At 50.3% G+C, this 24270-nt stretch overlaps 2 protein-coding genes across 7 annotated transcripts in view; one reads left to right on the top strand and one right to left on the bottom strand.

Moving 5' to 3' along the window:
* Positions 1 to 9929, top strand: part of TBC1D5 (TBC1 domain family member 5) — a 591406-nt gene extending 581477 nt beyond the window's left edge. For all 6 annotated transcript variants that reach the window (XM_027549609.1, XM_027549590.1, XM_027549600.1 and 3 more), the window contains 3 exons: positions 5516 to 5595; positions 6437 to 6553; positions 7496 to 9929. In XM_027549609.1, coding sequence (XP_027405410.1) covers positions 5516 to 5595; positions 6437 to 6553; positions 7496 to 7777 — 479 coding nt within the window. In that variant the 3' untranslated portion in view covers positions 7778 to 9929. The remainder of the gene's footprint in view (positions 1 to 5515; positions 5596 to 6436; positions 6554 to 7495) is intronic.
* Positions 9926 to 24270, bottom strand: part of PLCL2 (phospholipase C like 2) — a 211260-nt gene continuing 196915 nt past the window's right edge. The window contains exon 6 of the mRNA XM_027549575.1: positions 9926 to 10310. Coding sequence (XP_027405376.1) covers positions 10131 to 10310 — 180 coding nt within the window. The 3' untranslated portion in view covers positions 9926 to 10130. The remainder of the gene's footprint in view (positions 10311 to 24270) is intronic.

Genomic DNA, 24270 nt, shown 5'->3' with positions numbered 1-24270 from the left:
TTATATCATCAATTATTTTGCCTCTTACTAGAAGGAAAAATGTGCGTTACTTTGAAAATTTTAAACATTTCACGTTTCTGCCTTTAATATCATGAGGTATGAAAAGAGACTATGTTTTTCCTTTTTTACATAGAGATTCGACTTAAATTAGTACATTAGTGACTGAGAAGTTGTATGTTAGTAAAACAGTTATGAACACTGCCTTGAATCACTGTGTGGTGGAACTGGCTAGGCAAAGGCTTTACACGGTCAGTAGTTTGTGAGTTAAATAAAAATGTGTGCGTTCAGGGCATTTAGCAGCCTCTGAAGGTAATCTGTTTGGACTTGGATTTGTAAACCCTGAATTGCTTATGTGCAGCTAGTTAGCTCAGTTGATTAGAGCTGAGGTTTAGCCTTAAAATGATGGAGAAGGCAATGTCAACCCGCTCCAGTATTGCTGAGATCGTCCTTGGACAGAGGAGCCCGGTGGGCTACAGTCCATGGGGTCGCAAAGAGTTGGACATGACTGAGCTACTGAGCACGCAGCCTGAAAATGAAGTGCATGTTTTTGTCTGTGTCCACTTTCTGGGGAGAAGATCTTGGTTTCCGTCAGATTCAAAAAGGTGAACTCTGACTGAATCCAGGAAGCCGGGCGGGAGAGCTGCGGGCGGGAGGCCCTGCTGAGGACACCGAGCTCAGGCTCCTCTCCTCGGGGTGCGCCCTGCCCGTGGCCCCTTCCGTGAGAAGGCCTGGGCGATCTGCCAGGGGACGGGCAGTCTGGCTGCTGTACGAGGCCAAGGGCGTCCCACCCAGTTCTCATCCACCCGCATCCGTGCCGGTGACCTTCTGTGGAAGTGGGGTCTTGACAGACGTCCTCACGGTGGGAGGACGGCAGGAGGGAGCACCTCCAGGGACCCGAGCGCAGCACGCCCGCCCCACGGCTCTGACCCGGCCCTCCACTGCGAGCGTGCGTTCCCCTCATTTTCAGCCACAACGCTTGTCCATTAGCTTCTGGTCCATTAACCCCCAAGACAATAGACACACCAGGAAGCTATTTATGAATTTTTCTTAAAGCAGAGCAGCCCAGAGGCAGGCAGTGCGAACAGGTGCTGTTGCCGCGGCCCTGAGACCGTCGTCCGCGGGCTCTTGAGGGGACCCTCGGGGCTTCTGCTGCCTTCCAGGGGCACGCGGACAGGGGAGGCCCCAAAGGCACAGAGTCAGCCCCCGGGGCGCCTTCCAGAGGCTCCTGGGGCTTCCCTCACGGCGCGGACCACGGCTGTCACAGGACCACCCGGGGCAGGGGGCATGGAAGCGTCTGGGGAGGGACTTGGGGGGTGCCCACCAGCGCGCGCCGGCCTAAGACTCCAGAGACAGCGGCCGTGAGGTCGGGGCCGCGGCTGCCGTGCTGTCGGGGGAAGAGGAGGCCCTGAGGAGCAAGGGGGCTTCCCGCGGAGGCTGATGGACCAGAGGCTTCTGCTGCTCTGGCTCCTTACCCACCGCTGCCCTCTGCTTTCCCGCCAGCACGGCCACTGCACCCTGAAGTCCTGGGGCTTATGGGAGTCTGCCAGCAAGGCGGGGCGTCCCGAGGGGGGGCGTCCGAGGCGGGGGGTGGCGTCGGGGCGGGGCGGGGCTCCTTGTCCATGGGGTCTCGGTCCCGGGTGGCCAGCAGGACGTGGTGAGAACTCAGCTCTGAGTGGGAGAGTCAGTCTACACACTCAGACTCGGATGTGTGAAACTCTTGTTCCGAAGTTCATTCCCAGCAATGGCAGCCCGAGGCCTAACTCTGCCGGTTAAAGGCAGGCTTGCTTCTTTACTGGTCCCCCGTCTCATCTGGACCGAGGGCCACAGCTAGTTTCTCCGCCCTGTCTCCTCGCCCTGCCGGGGTGAGTCAGGACTCTGGGGTCTCCCTTGCCTCTGCTGATGGAGGAAGGGCCTCTGAGTGCCCTCCGGTCCCTGCTGCCTCTGCGGATGGCTCTGTCCCCGCCAGAGCCTCTGATTGCCCTGTCGGCCTGAACCCTCGGCCCTGAAGGCCTTCGGTCCTTAGTGCTTCGGCCATGGGTCCCAGCACGTTGAAGGTAGGAACAGGCGCTGTGGCCGAGCCTTTTGGCTTCAGGCGGTGCTCCCAGCAGACCATCCAGGAGGCAGCAGGAGGTCACAGTCCCTGGGGCAAGCAGGATGCGCACAGCGCTTGCTCTCCACAGTCACCTCTCTTCCTGGCCCCCAGAGCTAGACATGGGCTCCACGGGCCTCCCTCCACTAGATCCTCAGGCACGAGACCCCTGGGCTTCCTGCCGAAGCCCTGGAGCCCCCACACCCACCGGCCGGGCTCCCTACCGGCCGGGAGCAGAGCCCTGCGCCCTCACGACTCAGTGGGCCAAACCTCTGCCTTTCCAAAGCGCCCAGGCAGCGCTCCGCCTCCCAGCTCAGCCCTAAAAGCCCAGGCAGAGTCGTCAACACAAAGGCAACCTTTTCAGTCCTCCCAAAGACCTGCAGAACTGTCTCGTCAATTTTCTGCATTTGGTTGTCGTTAATGTCTTGTTGAGTGGATTTTGTGTGTGTGTTTATTGAGAGAGAACAAATTGTTACAGGCTTTTAAGGAAACCAAAAACATTCAGTCTTTAATTATATCTATTATCCCATTCCCATTCATCTTGCTTTCTTGTTTTGAAGCAGGCCTTTCTAGTAGCCAGAAACTCCAGTCACATTCTGAACAAATTCCGGCTGCTGTTTTTCTGCTGTTGTCTGTAAGAGGACTTGTCAGCATGGTCTGTAGATTTATTCTTGGTGAAGATTCTAATAAAGTCTCAGGCTGGACTTATGTTGATGGGACTTAGTCTTTGCCTTGCCCCTTGCTGGAAATACTTTTTGGACGAAAAGCTATGAAAAACGTAGATGACATATTAAAAAGTTAAGACATTACTTTGTCAACAAAGGTCCATCTAGTCAAAGCTATGGCTTTTCAAGTAGTCATGTATGGATGTGAGCGTTGGACCATAAAGAAAGCTGAGAGCTGAAAAATTGATGCTTTTGAACTGTGGTGTTGCAGAAGACTCTTAAGTGTCCCTTGGACTGCAAGGAAATCCAACCACTCCATCCCAAAGGAGATCAGTCCTGAGTGTTCATTGGAATGACTGATGTTGAAGATGAAACTCCAGTACTTTGGCCACCTGATGCGAAGAGCTGACTCATTAGAAAAGACCCTGATGCTGGGAAAGATTGAGGGCAGGAGGAGAAGGGGATGACAGAGGATGAGATGGCTGAATGGCATCACTGACTCGACGGACGTGAGTTTGGGTAAACTCCGGGAGTTGGTGATGGACAGGGAGGCCTGTCCCCTGGACAGTGCTGCAGTCCCTGGGGTCGCAAAGAGTCGGACACGATTGAGCAACTGAACAGCAACAACAAGGATCGCAGTATTTCGAAATGCAGGTTCCAAGGGTGTTTTTCCATGCTTGTTCAGTCGATCACCACTCACCGTGCCCCTGAAGTTTGCCAGCTATCCTGCTGAGGGCTGGGTGTAGCCCTGAGCAGACCCCGCTAGGGATGACGGCCAACTGATAAGCCAGCGTCAGGTGTGACAGCGCTTTTGTCAGCGCCATAGAGGAGCTGACGGCAGAGGCCCTGAGGGTGGCCTGGGCACATGGTCTGGGTGGGCAGGAAGGCCGCTCCCAGGAGGATGCAGGAGAGCCGAGGATGGAGCCCCCAGGCCCCAGGCAGGCGCTGCCCCCGCTCTCCTCCTGCGGGCACCGAGCGCGCCAGGGCTCCAGAGGCCGAGGGGCCAGGCCCAGAGCAGAGCCTCGAACAGCGTGATGGAGTGCAGGGCTGAGAGCCAGGCTCACGGGCCAAGTCACTGGACTCCTGGTACGGCCCCAGGAAGGGAGGGAGCAGCTTTAGAGGAGGGTGAGCCTCTTCCTGCACAGGTTCTCAGCTCGGTGCTCAGACGGTGTCATAAAAATGTGTTTTAATTGCCACCCCCAACCAAGATGGAGAAGGACATGGCAACCCACTCCAGTGTTCCTGCCTGGAGAATCCCAGGGACTGGGGAGCCTGGTGGGCTGCCATCTATGGGGTCGCACAGAGTCGGACACGCCTGAAGTGACTTAGCAGCAACAGCCCAACCAAGAGTCTCCAGAGGAGCCCTGCAGGGTGGGGAGGGCGCTTTCACTCGCACACCCCCTCTTTAAGAACCCCCTCCCCAGAAGCACAGGCCCAGGAGCACCGGGGGCTCAGGCGCGCCATGCAGAAGGCCACAGCCCTCGCTCGCTGAGGCTCTCGGTGAACAGATCAGCGTGACACTGGTGCTCAGAGCTGGCTCGGGGTCTTCGGGTCAAGTCTGCATGAAGGCCAGGCCTCCTGCAGACACAGAGACACAGCTCCGGTGAGGGGGTTAAGTCTTGCTGACTCCACAGGCATCGCTATCTGGCGACAACCACAGTGCCATGGGTTTGTCCTTTTCTTTTTACAATTTGTTGAATTGACAACGTACTTGACTATATTTTTTAAAGATTGTTGCTGTTCAGTTGCTAAGTCATATCCGACTCTTCGACCCCATGGACTGCAGCACGCCAGGCCTCCCTGTCCGTCACCAGCTCCCGGAGTTCACGCAAACCCATGTCCATTGCGTCGGTGATGCCATCCAACCACCTCATCCCGTCATCCCCTTCTCCCCTTGCCTTATCTTTCCCAGCGTCAGAGTCTTCTCCAGTGAGACGGCTCTTCTCATCAGGTGGCCAAAGTATTGGAGCTTCAGCTTCAGCATCATTCCTTCCAATGAATGTTCAGGCTTAATCTCCTTTAGGATGGACTGGCTGGATCTCCTTGCAGTCCAAGGGACTCTCAAGAGTCTTCTCCAACACCACAGTTCAAAAGCATCAATTCTTCGGTGCTCAGCCTTCTTTATGGCCCAACTCTCACATCCATACATGACTACTGGAAGAACCACATATGGACCTTGGTCAGCAAAGTGATGTCTCTGCTATTTAATACACTGTCTAAGTTTGTCATAACTTTTCTTCCAAGGAGCAAACGTCTTTTAATTTCATGGCTGTAGTCAGTGTCTACAGTGATTTTGGAGCCCAGAAAATAAAATCTGCCACTGTTTCCACTGTTTTTAGATAGTTTCTTTAATTTCTGTCACCAGGAGGACCTGGTCTTTAGGCAGAGGAGGTGAATTAACAGCACTGAATCCTGGTAAGTGTAGGAAGCCTAGCGGAAACGTTGGGTGAATGCTCCATGCTGTCCACCCCGCCGTAGGTCAGCAAGGGCAGCTCCGGGCTGTCAGCGGAAGTAAGACACTTCTGTCGCTGTGAGAACACATTCATGGGACGTTGGTGGGAGGCTTTGTGTCCCAGGCTCTGTGCCCTCTCTCCTGCACCCAGCCCCTGCCCCGTGTCTGGCTGAGCAGAGCACCCTTGGTAGAAAGAGCTGCTGTGCAATGTGGCAGAGGAATTCCCTGACTGGTCTGAAGTGATGGTGCGGCAGCAGATAAATTACACTCAGGGCATTAGTTATAAAATGTCATTCTTTTATTTTTCAGTAAATATTCAAGAAGTGATATTACAGGAAAATTTGGAAAAAGAGGATCAGATTCTGGTTTCCCTGGCCGGACTAAAGCAGGTATGTCTGTTCACCTGACCCAGTGCCACCCAGGCCAGCCTTTTGTGCCCGTCACCGGGGGGAGGGCACCCCAGGCCAGACGTCCCTTCCGCACAGACCCCTCCTGCGTGGCCCCGGCTCCTCCCGGCAGTCATGTCTGAGCAGCCTGCGGCCAGTGGCCAGGATGGTTCTCGGTCCCCCCACCGCTGACCTCTCGCCCCTTCCTCTCCGACGCTGCTACGGGGGCTGTGTCCCGCTCAAGTCCAGTCATGCCCCTGTAGACACGTGGACGTCCTGGGAGCACAAGGCCCAAAGAATCTCCTCCTCTAAGCAGCCTGGGCCCCTCAAGGGTTGTACTTGGTAGACAGACGGAGCATGAATGTCCGTGAAGGGGTGCAGAGCCCTCACCATCAGCCCACCTGACTGGCCCTCAGCCGGGCGAGGCCCCCCAGAGCCGAGGGCGCTCCCTGGGGCGGGGTGGAGGACCCCGGAGACTGCCCCACGCCTGTCCCCGTGAGGGCCTGGCCGTGCCGGCAGGGACGGCTCAATGTCATCCATAAGGCAGAGCTGGGTGTTTTTTGGTTTGTTCTTCCGGTCATATATTCATACCCACACAAGAGAAGACTGGTCAGGGCACCCTGGCGGCCCAGCAGTTAGGACTCCATGCCTCCACTGCAGGGACCACAGGCTCAGTCCCTGGTCAGGGAACTGAGACCCCACAAGCCTCGAGGCACAGCAAAAAAAAAAAAAAAAGAAAAACCAGAGTGGTCGGTGGAGTCGGGGTCAGATGTACCCGAGGTTTGGGTGACGTTTAGAGGCAGACCCCTTGGCCTTTCTCATGGATCGTCTTCTTTGAAATCAGATCAAAGACATCCTGAAGGGCTCCCTGCGTTTCAACCAGAGCCAGCTGGAGGCCGAGGACAATGAGCAGATCAGCATCTCAGACGACCACTACTGCTCCAGCGGCGCCGCCCAGCAGGTACCAGGCTCCCAGGGTGGGGCAGGCCCTGGGGGCGTTCACCGCGGGAGGGGCGAGAGCCCTGGACCGCACGTGGGGGTTGCTGCACACAGCTGTGCGGGGTGTGTTCTCGGGGCGGTGCCACCACTGTGGACCGGCGGCTCCCGCACTTGGGCAGCGCACAGCCCGCACACCCGTAAGCAGCGGCTTCCGCCTGGACTTCTGCAGGTCCGTTAGGAAGCCCTGGAAGCGGGCTCTCTGCCTGTTCCCGGTCCGATGGCTGCAGCCCTGGCTTCCCTTCCCCTTTCGCAGGGGGAGTGCCGACCCTGCTTCCCCGATGCTGTCCAGAGTGTACTTCACTTGGCCAGAAGCTTTTTGGCCTTCAGGGGGAGGGACTTCTCAGTGTCCATCACCCCGTAAGCCACCTGGGTCAGGGAACGTTTTCTGCGAAGGCCCAGGGAGTGAATATTTTAGCAAAATCTCATCCAAGTTACCTTCTCAAAAAGTAGCATCCAGATGCTTACAAACTGTTTATTTTTTTATGATTTTAAAGAAGCAGAACGGCATTTTCAAATGGGACTCTTTAAGCTTTAAGAGTGCTCTTCCAGCAGAGAGCCCTGTGAGGTCCTTTCTCGCAGCTCCGCTCTTTGGCAGAGGCCCTTACCCGGTCCATGTGTTTGTAGACCCTCCCAGTGCCCCCCACTGTCCTGGGAGACCCCGGTGCTCGAGGGATGAGCGGGCGCCAGTGACTGGACTCCAGGCGGGCCAGCCTGTGCCGGGATATCTGCCCCGACGGCGCACAGGAGTGGGACGAAACCAGAGGCCAGCCCCGGGGGGCGGGACAGACCCAGACCCCTCCGAGGAGCCCCCTGCCCACGGGAGGAGCCCCCCAAGCCCGCGGGAGGAGCCAGGGCCCGCCCAGCGCCCCTCACCGCGCCTCCTCCGGCCCTGACCCCTTTGCAGGCCCCGCCAGCAGCCCCGGGTCGCCGGGAGCGGCCGGGCGCGGACGACTTCGTCCTGGTCTCCAAGGACTGCGAGGAGCGCGGCGCCGGGCTGAGCCCCGCGGGCCAGGCTCAGCCGCTGCGGCCGCTCCGGGGCGCCGCCCGGCCGGTGCTCGTGTTCTCCGACCCGCTGACCGGCCCGGCCTCCGCCTCCTCCAGCAACCCCAGCTCCAGCCCCGACGACGACAGCAGCGGCCACAGCAAGGACTCGGGCTTCACCATCGTGAGCCCCCTGGACCTCTGACGGCCGCCGGCCACCCCGCTGCCCCGGGAGACGCCCCTGCCCGCGCGCCCGGCCGGGTGCCACCCTCGGGGCCTGCGTCGGAAGCCCGCCGGGCAGCGCCAACCTCTCCTCCGCACTCCTGCCGTCCGGGGGAGGAGGAGCGGGCCTCCAGCCTCCCCTGGGGCGCCGGCGGACAGCTGGGGAGAGCTGGGCGCGGGCGCAGCAGGGCTCCAGTGTTCTCCAGCCTCAGACCCCACGGACCCGGCTGTCAGCGCCCCTCCTCAGACAGCCGTCTTCACCTTCGGAATCTGAGCGTCGGAAAAGAAGGCCGCGAGCGCCAAGCCGGCCTTGCTGCGCGCCCCACCGGCACCCGCTGCAGCAGGGCCTCCAGGAGCCGGGGCAGCTCCCGGAAGGCCCCGCTTTCTCCTGTTGCTTGGCTCATCCCTTTGAAGAGAAGGTCAAAAGAGGGTTGACCTTTGCAGTGTGGAAATCCGGACTGACCCTGCGCTGGGTCACTCCCCCCGCCAGACTCTGAGCTCAGGCAGCACAGCTTACCGCTTTTGTACGCAGCCTCTGCTCTGGGAAAGGAAGTGTCGGATGGAATGATCTTGGGTTCTCAGTTTTGCTGATGCTAAAAGCCTGTGTGAACCGCAAAAGTGACATGTGCCTTGCTCCCATTTAAGTCACATATTGGCTAATACCTTGTTACTATAAATGTAGCAATTTCTTAATAGTTTAAGTTTTTTTTTATGATTTCTGGATTTTCACTGAATATTGCAATTTACTGGCCAGATAAGTTCAAGGATTGCTAACAGTAATCTAAATTACACATTATTTTCTCAGTCTACAAATCTACATTTAATTTTTTACTATTTTCTATTCGTTTTGTTTTTCCATGTAGAGTTTATTTCAGAACTAAGAGCCTCGGTTACTGGCTGGCTGCTCACTTGTGTGAGCAGGAAACTGCACTATTATTATTCAAGTAACAGGTTTAATTTTCCAACTGGAATGATACTGAGTGAAGACCAGTGGAGATGCACAGGCAAGCGATAAGAGCCGGGCTGAGGACTTATTCTGTAAAAGGATATTTCAGGGTCTGGGCAGAAATAAATTCAGTGTATCAGCCTGAGCCAATGCCGTGAGCAAAAAGTGAGGCACCACAGTGCAGATCCCACATAGTTATCCCGCTCACTTACCCGAGTGGCTGAAAAGAAAATGGACAAATCAAAAAGCAGTTATTTAGGATTTAGAAACCTTTTACACTTCCAAAATTTGCGAGCAGTTTGGTTTGGGAGAAGCAGTCATTAGGGTGCAGTGTCCAGTAGCTCTTCCAAAATAGTGTGGCGTTTCACTGATCCGGAAAATAAAGTCTGGTGTTAACGACTCAGCTGGCTGGAGGAACACGGCAGCTGCTGCAGCCGCTCCATGTGCCCCTGGCCGCGGTCCGCACAGGGTCCAGGCTCGCCCCCCGCAGGACCTGAGAGGCTGAGAAGGGGGCGAGGTCTTGGCTTCACAGATAGCAGCCGCTGTGTAAAGTCGGGGCCACTGTATGTACCGAAAGCAAAATGCCAAACCAGACACGCTTCTGACAAAGCTGTTTACCAAGTCGCTGGCCACTCTTAGTAGAATTACCTTGAACTGGAAATTTTAAAAGTTAAACTTTCATTAAAGGCACGCACTGCTATTGGAGAACTATCATAAATCATCTCTTTAATGTGGCCACTGCTTCATACAGTGAGAAGCTATGCGCAGTGCGTTGCTGCCACACCGGTGGCCTTTACGTGGCCTGCGCACCCAGCAGGGGTCTCCAGCCAGGAGCGGCCGTCCCACCGCAGTGCGCTGGAAGCCCGTGGCTCTGCACGTTCAGGGGTCGGGCTACTCATCCTAGTAAGCACGGCTCTCAGCAGGCGTGCTGCCAGAATCACCCAGCACCCAGAGGCCCCAGCAATCATACATAAGTAAGTAAAACTTATTTTAGGATTTGGTTCCCCACCCCCCGCCCAGTAAATACTAAATACTAATTAGACCATACATCTGTATCTTAAGACATTGTTTTCTGTTGGGAAAATGTCTGCTTCTCAATGGAACCAGAGTGGCTAGTCTGTTGTTCACATTGGAACTGAATTATGACGTCTTTGTATACAAATACAGCCTGTTTGGGCCAGGAAGAGAATTTCTTGTTAAAGAGTTTATTTGCCTCCATAAGCAGGGTTGCTACATACATTCACAGTTTTAATAGACTGCAATTAGCTATTCCAGTTGTGCTTTAAAATCCCCAATATTATTTTCATTAGTGAGTGCAAAGCAAACGTCCCATCCGGCTGACAGTTGGTCCTAGAGTTACAGACTCTGTGATCATCTCTAGAAAGTCCGCTCATTCTCCAGTCTCATCGTTTGCCTTCTCGGGTATGACCTCGAGGCTCCGCCGCGGCTTCTGGACGTCGGCGTTTTCTGTGCCTGGCTTGTTGAGTCCGCAGGAGACTGCCGCGTAGTGGATCTGCTTCAGGTTCTCCACGGTCTCGTTCTTGGCGTATTTCAAGAGGTCGGCTTGTCCCTGTGATGAGACACGCAATGAGACAGTATGAGCTGAGACGTGACCCGCAGTTAGTCTGCCAGCACAGGCCTCCACTGAGACAGAAACATTTTGATGCCTCAAGAGGGTACATTTATTTCTGATCGCACTGAATACAAATAGGTCAGTTTTAACAACAAAAAAAAAGTTTGTTCTCCCAGTTCTCGACAGCAGACTCCCAGGAGTGTGCTGCCCGATCAGCCTTTCCATTTTCTAGGGTATTTTATTTTTACATACATGGAATCAAGCCGTTATATTTTTCTTCAGTTTCCTTTTTTTTTTCCACCAGAAGTCATGTCTTGGCAATCTTTCCATGTCAGTATATATAGATCTACCATAGGGTGACAGAATTTCTAAAAACAAAATTCTCCAGGTAGTCTAGGGTAATTAAGGTGGTAAAAACAAGAGTTCTTTATCTGCTTGAGTCTTACGTTTCTCACGTTCAGACAAGTCATCACAGCACTGTCAACAGACCAGACCGTTATCCAGCAGCAACACCAAGGACCCTTATGTGTGCCAACCCCGGGCCTGGGAGCCGCCGGGCTTCACCCCCTCACACCTACTTTGCTCTGCGCGCCTGCAGCTCCAGGCCCCCGGACCTGGCGCTGGGACGAGGCCAAGCAGAGAAGGGTGTGAGGCTGGGAGGGCGCTCTCTGCGGCGGCGTTCACGCCTGTCGCTTCAGAGCCCATTGAAGAGCAAAGGCTACTGAAAATGGCGTCACCCACCCACGACCCAGGGGTCTGGATTTGGACACCAACCACACTGGCTTGGCAGTGTTTTCATTTGAGAAACTGAAACGCTATTTGGTTTCACACATTCTGCTTCCAGTTTTATAACTAATTCCATTTTCTTTGTACCTTGAAAGACATAACAACCTTACAGGTCAAATAATTAAGGTTTTCAGAAAATAATCTTTAGATGATGTAGCTGAAGGCAGGGCTCTTGCTGACGGCTGCTCACCCAGGGCTGGGGCAGAGGCTGGAGCAGCCGAGAAAGGCATGACCTCGGCAGATGCAAAGCACCGGAGCCAGCAGCCGCCCAGCAGCAGTGGGCCCGTCAACAAACTTACTGTGTGACCACAAAAGATGTCCTCATCAATAAAAACATTTCAAAGCATATCGGCGCTACACAGTTTTTTATACTGAGCTAAAACATCAGGGATGCTGTTATTCCAGTTAAGTTTGTCAAAGCTTTCTTGTCAAACTGTCAGAAAAATGGAGGGCCCTCCTGAGGTGCGTGACCGGTGTGGCCACAAAGGCTCTCCCGCCCTCAGCCACCACGTGCGGTGACCACGTGAGGCCAGAGAGTGGACAGCCACCTGCTACCCCAGGGCTGGCTGGCACCTTCCTTCACATTACACACAGCGGAGGGAAGAGGAAGAGGGCATTCGGACCCCTCTGGGGGTCTGAGGAGGTGCCAGGCGCTGTTCGTCTTCAGGAAAACGGGAGTGCGGTTATGAGTGGCTGGAGTTCAGCATGTGTGGGGCCCTCTAGGACTTTGAGGCTGCTCTGGAGCCAAAGCCCCCACCTGAAGGCTCACTCGGATGGTGGGTTCCGAGCTGCCCCTTCCTGCTCGGCTTCCTGTCTGCCCAGGAACAGCCTTCACTGATGTAACCAAGCAGGATCCTGTGGGGCCTTCCCCAGACAGGACTTCCCTCCCACCCCCATCCGCTGCTTTAGCTCCTCTGAAGCACCCAAATAACTGTATCTGATGCACATTTCCTAAATTATTTCACAGATGTGAACCCCTCCCTCCACCACCAAATGGAAGATGTTAACTACCTGACGACCTTGAGCACATAGCCCCCAGGCCTCCTGGAGCCTAAGGACTGATAACGTTAACTCCTGTGACACTGCCCTGTCACCTCACCACCATCAGTCAGTCAGAGAATTGTGCATGAGCGATCACATACCCTGGGACCCCTTTCCCTCCCCTGGCCTTTAAAATTGCTGTGCTGAAATGCTTTGGAAAGTTTGGGGGTTTGTGGACACAACTACCCTTCTTGCGTGACCCTACAGTAAACCTTTCTCTGCTCCAAACTCCAGCGTTTGGTGGCGTCTGGCTTCACCCTGTGTCAGGCACACAGACACGTTCGCCAGGGATTTTCATAGGCCAGCCAGGAGTGTGTGCCTGTGACAGGCTGACCCAGCCAGAGGCAGCCCCTCCCTGAGTCCCAGCGGTTTGCAGGGTACATTTCACTCTGGGGACGTCAGAGGCAGTGCCCTGACAGCTGCAAAGCACCCCAGGGCACAAGGCCGCTTGGGACTGAGAGTCGCAGCGCTGTGGCCCCTTCAGTGTCACCTGGGCCAAGTCGCTCCAGCTTGTGCACGCGAGGCTTGGGTGTGAGGGCCCCGGCGGGTGGGTTTTGCTTGTGGCAGAGCACTGGTCGGCATTTTCCTCGTTGGACAAGGTCATTCACTTCACTTCTGATGGGACGTCTGTTGGGGTTCTCCCTTTTTGTGACTAGGGAACTGACCCTGGGAGACTGATTGGAACTGTTTTGCTTGATATTTGACAGCGTCAATCATGGATAATTAGGAATGGATGATCAGAGCTCTGCTCCATCCTACAGTCCCCTGGCATGTTCTTGCAAAACTGGGAAATCTTTAGCTATCCTCCATTAACCCTCCAACTAATTCCTATCCTTCTAAAACTCTTCCACAAAATGGCAGAGGAAGGAATACTTCCAAACTCATTCTTTGAGGCCACTATCACACTGATACCAAAACCAAAGACAACACAAAAAAGAAAATTACAGCCCAATATCACTGATGAACACAGATGCAAGAATCATCAACAAAACTCTAGCAAACAATTCAACAACACATTAAAACGATCATACACCATGATCAAGTCAGGTTTATCCCAGGGATGCAAGGATTCTTCAATATACGCAATCAATGTGATTAACAAATTGAAAGATAAAAACCATATGATAATCTCGATAGATACAGAAAAAGCTTTTGACAAAATTGAACACCCATTTATGATACAAAAAAAAACCTTCAAAAATGGGCATACAAGGGCAAAATAATAAAGGCCATATATGATAAACCCACAGCAAACATTCTCAACGGTGAAAAACTGAAAGCATTTCCTCGAAGATCAGGAACAAGACAAAGGTGGCCACTCTCACCACTATTATTTAACATAGCTTTAGAAGTGCTAGCTACGGCAATCAGAGAAGAAAAAGAAAGAAAAGGAATCCAGATTGGAAAAGAAAAGTAAAACTCTCACTGCAGACTACATGGTAGCATACACAGAAAATCCTGAAGATACGATCAGAAAATCACTAGAGCGATCAATGAATTTAGCAAAGTGGCAGGATACAAAATCAATACACAGAAATCATTTGCATTCCTATACACTAACAGTGAAATATCAGAAAAAGAAATTAAGGAATCAATCCCATTTACCATTGCAACAAAAAGAATAAAATACCTAGGAATAAACCTACCTAAGGAGACAAAAGAGCTGTACTCAAAACTATAAGACACTGAAAGACAACATGGAGAGACATTCCATATTCCTGGGTTGGAAGAATATTGTGGAAATGATGGTACTACCAAATGTAATCTACAGATCAGTGCAATCCCTGTCAAACTACCAATGGCATATTTCACAGAACTAGAACCAAAAAATCTCACAATTCATATGGAAACACAAAAGACCCCCAAATAGCCAAAGCTATCTTGAGAAAGAAGAATGGAGCTGGAGGAATCAACCTTCCTGACTTCAGACTGTATACTGCAAAGCTATACTCATCAAGACAGTATGGTACTGGCACAAAAACAGAAATATAGACCAGTGGAGTAAGACAGGAAGCCCAGAGATAACCCCACGCACCTGCGGGGACCTTATTTTTGACAAAAGGAGGCAGGAATATGCAATGGGTGGTGCTGGGAAAACTGGACAGCTATGTGTAAAAGAATGAAATTAGAACACTGCCTGGCATCATACACAAAAGTAAACTCAAAATGGATTAAAGACCTAAATGTAAGACTGGAAACTTTAAAACTCCTAGAGGAAAACAGGCAGAACACTCTATGACATAAATCACAGCACGATCCTCTACGACCTGCCTCGTAGAGTAATGGAAATAAAAACAAAAAACAAACAAGTGTGACCTAATTAAAAGCTTTCGCACAGCAAAGGGCACTATAGACAAAGTGAAAAGACAACCCTCTGATGGGAAGAAACGGAGCCGGTGAAACAACAGACAAAGGATTGATTTCAAAAATATGCAAGCAGCTCATACAAGTCAAGAGCAGGAAAACAACCCAATCAGAAAATGGCCAAAAGACCTAAACAGACATTTCTCCAAAGAAGACATACAGATGGCTAAGAAACAAACGAAAAGATGCTCAAGGATCACTCATTATTAGAGAAATGCAAATCAAAACTACAGTGAGATATCGCCTCACACCGGTCAGAATGGCCATCATCAAAAAGTCTACAAACAATAAATGCTGGAGAGGGTGTGGAGATAAAACAATAGATGCTGGAGAGGGTGTGGAGATAAAACAATAGATGCTGGAGAGGGTGTGGAGATAAAACAATAAATGCTGGAGAGGGTGTGGAGATAAAACAATAGATGCTGGAGAGGGTGTGGAGATAAAACAATAGATGCTGGAGAGGGTGTGGAGATAAAACGATAGATGCTGGAGAGGGTGTGGAGATAAAACGATAGATGCTGGAGAGGGTGTGGAGGAAAGGGAACCCTCTTGCACTGTTGGTGGGAATGCAAATTGATACAGGCACTGTGGAGAACAGTGTGGAGATGCCTTAAAAAACTAGGAATAAAACCATGATATGACCCAGCAATCCAACTACTAGGCATATACCCTGAGGAAATCAAAACTGAAAAAGACACATGTGACCCAGGGTCCATTGCAGCCCTATTTACAATCGTTAGGACATGGAAGCAACCTAGATGTCCATCGACAGATGAGTGGATAAAGAAGCTGTAGTACATACACACCGTAGAATCTACTCAGCCATGAAAAGGAACGAATGTGAGTCAGTCCTAATGAGGGTGGATGAACCTAGACCCTGTTATACCAGGTGAAGGACGTCAGAAAGAGAAAAGCAGTCACCATATACTAACACATACGTATGGAATCTAGAAAGATGGCACTGATGAGCTATCTGCAGAGCAACAACGGAGACCCAGATACTGAGAATGGACGTGGGGGAGGAGGAGAGAGTGGGATGTATGGAGAGTGTAACACGGGAACTTACCGACCGTGTGCAAACCAGACAGCCAAAGCGAATTTCCCCGCAAGACTCAGCTCAAACCAGGGCCGGGAAACAGCCTAGAGGGGCGGGGTGGGGCGGGAGGCAGGAGGGGGTGCAAGCATCAGGGACGCCACGGGGGAACCTGTGGCTGCTCCATGCTGGTGTTTGGTACAAACCAATGCAACTGTGTAACGCAATTATCCTTCCCAATTAAAAGTAAATTTTAAAAAGTGGGACTTCTGCAATTGCTTTTATCTGGGGGGTGTGTGGATGTATGTGAGTGAGTGTCTCACTCAAATCCTGTTCTCTCCTCGTTTTGCTGAAAGTGACTGTGAATGTGAGCAGATGATCTGTATCACTGTCTATGACTCTCACTTGTTTGTTTAAACTGAACTGAATATTTGGGAACTGGGGGAAAAATTCCCAAAGATGGCTGGGTTCTGTATAAGCAGTGAGAGAAGGAATCTGCATTTCTCTTCCTGTGCCTTTGATACACAAATGATCTCTCCAGATATCTAGTAACATGCAGTTTTAAAGTCATGCTAAATTAAGTGATGGAAGTTCATATGGTTGTTTCTAAATGAGAAAACGAAGGGGCAAAATAATAGGGATGCAGAAAGTAATGGAAGGCTTGCAGAACAGAGCTTTCTGCATGGTCAGAACTGACTAAGTTTAGATTAAATTCAGTAAATGAATCATTAGTAAAAGTAAGCTGGTGCAAAACTGGATTCTGTTTTGTCTGTTAAGAGGACAGAGTTTTCCTAGGATGCTGCCACTGGTAACAGATTGTGTGAGTTTCTGTGCCTTTAAGTGATTTGTATTTGCTCTTGAGAGCTCTTCTTATTTTGGTTAAGGAATAAGTACTGTGTGAAAATGACCTATGATCTTATTTGACTGTTTTGAAACTTTCTGACAAAAATCCCCAAATATCAAATTTTAATTAAAGTTTTTTTACCTCCAGCTAACTTTGGGATCCTTTAGAGAGCTCCTCAGGCTTCTCAGGGAAAAATATTAAACTAATAAGGATTGTTTGGTATGTTAAAGTACACGGGAAATACTGTTAAATGACTGATACACCTCCTCAGACTATCCGGTATGGGTAAACATTACTAATATAGATATGCTAGAAATTATATGGAATTTCTAAAATTTGGACCTGTCCTGGCATAGTGTTATAATTTTCGTTGTTATCTTAAAATGCTGGGGGAGGAATCAAGACAGCAGAATCGAAGGACGTGGAACGCCCCTCCTCCCACAAATACGTCAGAAGCACATCTCCGTGGGGAACAATCTCGTTCCTTACCGAATGCCGGCAAAAGATCCGAGGTGCCCAGAAACACAAGAATGATCCCCACATACCTGGGCAGGATGAAAGAGTGTTCTTTTTAAAGGGACACTGAATGTATGGCAAAACCACAATATTGTACAGTCATTAGCCTCCAATTAAAAGAAAAAATAAAGGGACAGGGATGGGACGTGAGCCCTGGGAGGGGCTGGAAAAGAGGGAAGGTGCTGGCACCCCGAAAAACCCCCTCACCTGTGTGGGCATCAGCTGAGACAGAAAGGCCCGGAGCGGGGCACACTGCAGGTCGGCGGCAGAAGAGAGACCAGCGCAGAGGACCCGGGCTGCCCCAGCGCAGGCCCAGTGCAGCCCCACGCAGGCCCAGCGCAGAGGACCCGGGCTGCCCCACTGCAGCCCCAGCGCAGCCCCGCGCAGGCCCACTGCGCTCTTGGGACCTGCCTTGGGCGGGTGGGTGTGTCAGCATCTGTGCTGTTGACTTTGTGTCGACTGCCTGCACTCCCACAGTGGAGGGGGGGCCAGGGGTAGTGCCAGCCACGAAGTCCTCTGTGAGCCCCCCAGCAACAGGGCACCCGCCCAGGCAGGCAGGTCTGGAGAAGGAACACGGGGGTTCTCCCGGTGGGAGAGCCCCAGTCCCACCGGCCTCACACTGGGGGCTTCTGCTCAGCAACCAGGGAAGAGACCCTGCCCTGGAGGGTGGTGGCCACGGCAGGGGAGAGGGGGCTGGCTCAGCACCCAGGCGGCTCTGGCACCATGGCACCCCCCACCCCCCCATCGAGGGGGTGACGGCCTCACTGAGGCAAGAGCAGCAGGCACGCGTCCTGAAAGCAGAGTGAACCCACATGGGCCGCCCAGGGAGGCCGCCAGATAAAAGCAGCCCTCCACGACCACAGAGCACCGTGCCCCCAAACTCAGAGGGAGAGAAACAGGAGGGGAATGAAGAAGCAGGGGAACCATACCCAGCTGAAAGGTCATGAGAATCCCCAAAAGAACAGGCAACAAACCTCTTCCATCTAACAGACGAGGAGCCCAGAAAGGAGATAATGAAAATACTGAAGACATTACAAAGGGCTATTGACAGAAATGCAGATTCCTGTAAGCAGAACTAGAAACAATAAAGAGGAACCAAGAAATATTAGGAGGCTCATTCACTGAGATGAAAGCTGACTTAAAGGCTACAGATAGCAGAAGGAATAATGCCGAAGAATGCATAACTCATCTGGGAGAAGAGTAGAAGTCGCCCAATCAGGACAGCAGACAGAAAGTCAAATGAAGAAAAAGAAAGCAATATGAGAGATCCAGGATAATACAAAGCACACCAATCTACATGCAACAGGGGTCCCAGAAAGATGACAAAGGGGACTGAAAATGCATCTGAAGAAATCATGGCTGAAAACGCCCGGAACCTAAAGGAGGAAATAGACATCCAGGTACAGGCAGCACAGCGGGTCCCAAACAAGATAAACCCAGACAGACCTGCACTAGAACACGCACAGTGACATCGGCAGAAGCTAAGGACGGATTCCAAAGACAGCAGGAGAGACAACAGGAGGTGGTTACAGCGAAGCCCCCCAGGCTGTCAGCTGATCGCTCTACAGACTCACCGCAGGCCAGGGGGGTGGCAAGCTGCATTCAGAACCCTGGAAGGAAGCCTGCAACCCTGAATCTACAAGCAAGACTATCCTTTAGAAGAAGAAGAAGAGTTCTTCTCATAAGCAGAAACTGAAAGAATGCAGCAAGGCTAAGCCCAACCACTAGGAGACCCTGGAAGGTCTTCTCGAGAAAAGAAGCTCAGGAAAGAGGAAGCCACAGCTGTGAAGTCAACCACTTTAAGAAGCCAGGACACAGATGAAAACGTTGTATGTCATAACTTGGTTAAGCGTCTTTGTCAAAAAGCATTATAATCAGATGTCCAATCTTGCCTTCTGAAGTCCTTTATCATTCATAGATAATTACGGTGACCTGTCCAAAATGCTTCAACTCTAAGAAGAGTCATAGAAAGGACTTTCTGACAAGTACAGGTTTTTGATGACTTTTAAATCATTATGCTGAACCAGGTAAGATATTTTAAAAGTCTAAAGACAACTCTGATTTCATACAGCTGTTAGTAAAAAAGTATACAGGACTGCGTAAACTGATGAAGACAGTTGTGACTTTTTGGTTTTAAGGAAACCTTTCCCCTTAACTTAATTATGATTTACAGCAGTTTGATAAAGTATACCTTTATAACCACAATGGAAATATTTTTTTTCTCTCTACCTGATCCCTCTAGATACTGGAAACTCCTAGGTTCCTAGCAGCTTTATCGGATAAATTAGGAAGGACTACTTCCTAACTACTTCCCCTCATCCAAGGTAAGGAGCAGCGGCTGCGCTTTGCTGGAGCAGCCGTGAAGAGATACCCCACGCCCAAGGTAAGAGAAACCCAAGTTAAGAACGGTAGGTGTTGCGAGAGGGCATCAGAGAGCAGACACACTGAAACCATACTCACAGAAAACTAGTCAATCTAATCACACTAGGACCACGGCCTTGTCTAACTCAATGAAACTAAGCCATGCCCGTGGGGCCACCCAAGATGGGCAGGTCATGGTGGAGACGGCTGATAGAACGTGGTCCACTGGAGAAGGGAATGGCAAACCACTTCAGTATTCTTGCCTTGAGAACCCCATGAACAGGATGAAAAGGCAAAATGATAGGATACTGAAAGGGAAACTCCCCAGGTCAGAACGTGCCCAATATTTCTCCACTGGAGATCAGTGGAGAAATAACTCCAGAAAGAATGAAGGGATGGAGCCAAAGCAAAAACAATACCCAGTTGTGGATGTGACTGGTGATAGAAGCAAGGTTCGATGCTATAAAGAGCAATATTGCATAGGAACCTGGAATGTCAGGTCCATGAATCAAGGCAAATTGGAAGTGGTCAAACGAGATGGCGAGAGTGAATGCTGACATTCTAGGAATCAGCGAACTGAAATGGACTGGAATGAGTGAATTTAACTCAGATGACCATTATATCTACTACTGCGGGCAGGAATCCCTCAGAAGAAATGGAGTAGCCATCATGGTCAACAAAAGAGTCCGAAATGCAGTACTTGGATGCAATCTCAAAAACGACAGAATCATCTCTGTTTGTTTCCAAGGCAAACCATTCAATATCACGGTAATCCAAGTCTATGCCCCAACCAGTAACGCTGAAGAAGCTGAAGTTGAACGGTTCTATGAAGACCTACGAGACCTTTTAGAACTAACACCCAAAAAAGATGTCCTTTTCATTATAGGGGACTGGAATGCAAAAGTAGGAAGTCAAGAAACACCTGGAGTAACAGGCAAATTTGGCCTTGGAATATGGAATAAAGCAGGGCAAAGACTAATAGAGTTTTGCCAAGAAAATGCACTGGTCATAGCAAACACCCTCTTTCAACAACACAAGAGAAGACTCTATACATGGACATCACCAGATGGTCAACACCAAAATCAGATTGATTATATTCTTTGCAGCCAAAGATGGAGAAACTCTATACAGTCAACAAAAACAAGACCAGGAGCTGACTGTGGCTCAGATCATGAACTCCTTATTGCCAAATTCAGACTTAAATTGAAGAAAGTAGGGAAAACCACTAGACCATTCAGGTATGACCTAAATCAAATCCCTTCTGATTATACAGTGGAAGTGAGAAATAGATTTAAGGGCCTAGATCTGATAGATAGAGTGCCTGATGAACTATGGAATGAGGTTCGTGACATTGTACAGGAGACAGGGATCAAGACCATCCCCATGGAAAAGAAATGCAAAAAAGCAAAATGGCTGTCTGGGGATGCCTTACAAATAGCTGTGAAAAGAAGAGAAGCGAAAAGCAAAGGAGAAAAGGAAAGATATAAGCATCTGAATGCAGAGTTCCAAAGAATAGCAAGAAGAGATAAGAAAGCCTTCTTCAGCGATCAATGCAAAGAAATAGAGGAAAACAACAGAATGGGAAAGACTAGAGATCTCATCAAGAAAATTAGAGATACCAAGTGAACATTTCATGCAAAGATGGGCTCGATAAAGGACAGAAATGGTATGGACCTAACAGAAGCAGAAGATATTAAGAAGAGGTGGCAGGAATACACAGAAGAACTGTACAAAAAAGATCTTCACAACCCAGATAATCACGATGGTGTGATCACTCACCTAGAGCCAGACATCCTGGAATGTGAAGTCAAGTGGGCCTTAGAAAGCATCACTACGAACAAAGCTAGTGGAGGTGATGGAATTCCAGTTGAGCTATTTCAAATCCTGAAAGATGATGCTGTTAAAGTGCTGCACTCAATATGCCAGCAAATTGGGAAAACTGAGTAGTGGTCACAGGACTCGAAAAGGTCAGTTTTCATTCCAATCCCAAAGAAAGGCAATGCCAAAGAATGCTCAAACTACCACACAATTGCACTCATCTCACACGCTAGTAAAGTAATGCTCAAAATTCTCCAAGCCAGTCTTCAGCAATACATGAACCAGAACTTCCAGAGGTTCAAGCTGGTTTTAGAAAGGGCAGAGGAACCAGAGATCAAATTGCCAACATCCGCTGGATCATGGAAAAAGCAAGAGAGTTCCAGAAAAACCTCTATTTCTGCTTTATTGACTATGCCAAAGCCTTTGCCTGTGTGGATCACAATAAACTGTGGAAAATTCTGAAAGAGATGGGAATACCAGACCACCTGACCTGCCTCTTGAGAAACCTATATGAAGGTCAGGAAGCAACAGTTAGAACTGGACATGGAACAACAGACTGGTTCCAAATAGGAAAAGGAGTACGTCAAGGCTGTATATTGTCACCCTGTTTATTTAACTTATATGCAGAGTACATCATGAGAAATGCTGGGCTGGAAAAAGCACAAGCTGGAATCAAGATTGCTGGGAGAAATATCAATAACCTCAGATATGCAGATGACACCACCCTTATGGCAGAAAGTGGAGAAGAACTAAAAAGCCTCTTGATGAAAGTCAAAGTGGAGAGTGAAAAAGTTGGCTTAAAACTCAACATTCAGAAAACGAAGATCATGGCATCTGGTCCCATCACTTCACGGGAAATAGATGGGGAAACAGTGGAAACAGTGTCAGACTTTATTTTTCTGGGCTCCAAAATCACTGCAGATGGTGACTGCAGCCATGAAATTAAAAGACACTTACTCCTTGGAAGGAAAGTTATGACCAACCTAGATAGCATACTAAAAAGCAGAGACATTACTTTGCCAACAAAGGTTCGTCTAGTCAAGGCTATGGTTTTTCCTGTGGTCATGTATGGATGTGAGAGTTGGACTGTGAAGAAGGCTGAGGGCTGAAGAATTGATGCTTTTGAACTGTGGTGTTGGAGAAGACTCTTGAGAGTCCCTTGGACTGCAAGGAGATCCAACCAGTCCATTCTGAAGGAGAACAGCCCTGGGATTTCTTTGGTAGGAATGATGCTAAAGCGGAAACTCCAGTACTTTGGCCGCCTCATGCGAAGAGTTGACTCATTGGAAAAGACTCTGATGCTGGGAGGGATTGGGGGCAGGAAGAGAAGGGGACGACAGAGGATGAGATGGCTGGATGGCATCACTGACTCGATGGACATGAGTCTGAGTGAACTCCGGGAGTTGGTGATGGACAGGGAGGCCTGGCATGCTGCGATTCATGGGGTCGCCGAGTCGGACAGGACTGAGCAACTGATCTGATCTGATCTGATGGTCAATTAACCAGATTCATTTTGTAAACAAACCAATCTTAATTTGGCTGATTTGATAACAATGAGGATAATTTTAGAGCTATTTGTCAATGAATATCAAATTCTGATTCTCTTCATTGAAGTCTGCATGTATTGTCTAAGTCTCACTTCTCAGACAGTTCCTTGTTGCCATGGTGTGTGTGTGTGTGTGTTAGTCACTCAGGCATGTCCAACTCTTTGTGACCCCATGGACTGTAGCCCGCCAGGCTCCTCTGTCCATGGAGTTCTCTAGGCAAGAATACTGGAGTGGGTTGCCATCCCCTCCTCCAGGAGATCTTTCTGACCCAGGGATTGAACTTGGTCTCCTGCATTGCGGGTGGATTCTTTACCATCTGAGCCACCATGGAAGCCTGTTGTCATGTTACATAATTGTAAAGTTTAATTGAATTATTAAGAAGGACACTCAAGTTTATTTCTGAAGCTTATCGCGGCCATCTACCTTTGGGTAAATATCAGATGCCCCATGACGCACGGCCAGAGATGATACATTCTAGAAGAACCACTGCTTAAATATGTCAAGAGATTAACTTGGGATAAGGCCTTGTTGATTGCCCTGCTGTGGATGAGAATGGCTCCCAGAAGACTTAAATAAGCCCCTTTGAAATACTGCAGGCCAGTCCCAGTGTCCGCCTAATGGGAGAGCCTGTAACTGCTCTGAAGACCTAACCGTTGCTGACGGCACTGAACCCTGGGCACTGTACCAACCTCTGCGCATCAGTTTGCCTACTACACGTCTGTCTGTCCAACTGAGGGAGGCCTACATCCCTTCTGACCTGGAGACCAAGTCGCCCTGAAAAGCCTAGAGAAATCAAAGTGCCTGAGCACGAGCTGACTGCAATGTGGGCAGGACCACATTACATACACATCACCTACCCACACTCACCTGTCAGGGCAGCTGGGGTAAAGCCGTGAGTTCATCACACGCTGATTAAAACAGCACCGCGTCCTCAGAAAACGGCCCAGCTCCTGAGAGGCCTGGAGAGCAGTGGGTCTGTGAACCCCTGGAAGGCTGGAGACTGCTCTTCAAAAAGCTAAGTATTGAGACTGCGGTTCACTGCAGCTGGAGAAGGGCGAGTCAGCTACTTATTGAATCTTGTTCAACCGAATAACACAGGCATCTAGTGTGGTTATGACACTCAGAAAGTTAAAATTAATAGCTCTGTGTAGGAACTGGAACCAGAAGCCCAAGTCCAGTGATAAATTAGGGAACAAAAGGGCTAAAGGGTTTCCTCAGGTTACAATAATTGTAGATAAAGAATGAACGAGAACTGTACCATTTACTAAAGATTCTAAGGAATATTCCCCGCTGAAGGCTCATCGGTCCCTTCTGTGATGACCCAGCACTGCCGCTGTCCAGCAGGAAGAAGCCAGGCAGCCGCTGTGCCTTTCCCACCAGACTACGGAAGGGGCACTGACAAGGGGAACAGTGGGAAGAAGAACGGGTGTGAGCCCTTAACAGGTCTCTTTTACTTTAACCTTTGTATTCTGCTGCTTTTGCTACAAGTTAATCACTAAGGAGACGCTGCCTATCGCTTAAAGTGTACAGAAATGGTCTGTCTCAGGGAACCCTGCTCCCGTGCCTGAATGTTAAACTAAAATGTTTTGTTCAGCTCACAGGGAGCACCTTGGCCCAGCCGGCCTGTGCATGGCTGCAAGAAAGAAG

Source organism: Bos indicus x Bos taurus, chromosome 1 (genome assembly GCF_003369695.1).
Source record: "Bos indicus x Bos taurus breed Angus x Brahman F1 hybrid chromosome 1, Bos_hybrid_MaternalHap_v2.0, whole genome shotgun sequence".
Taxonomy (NCBI): Eukaryota; Metazoa; Chordata; class Mammalia; order Artiodactyla; family Bovidae; genus Bos; species Bos indicus x Bos taurus.
This window is presented reverse-complemented; position numbering and strand designations above follow the sequence as displayed.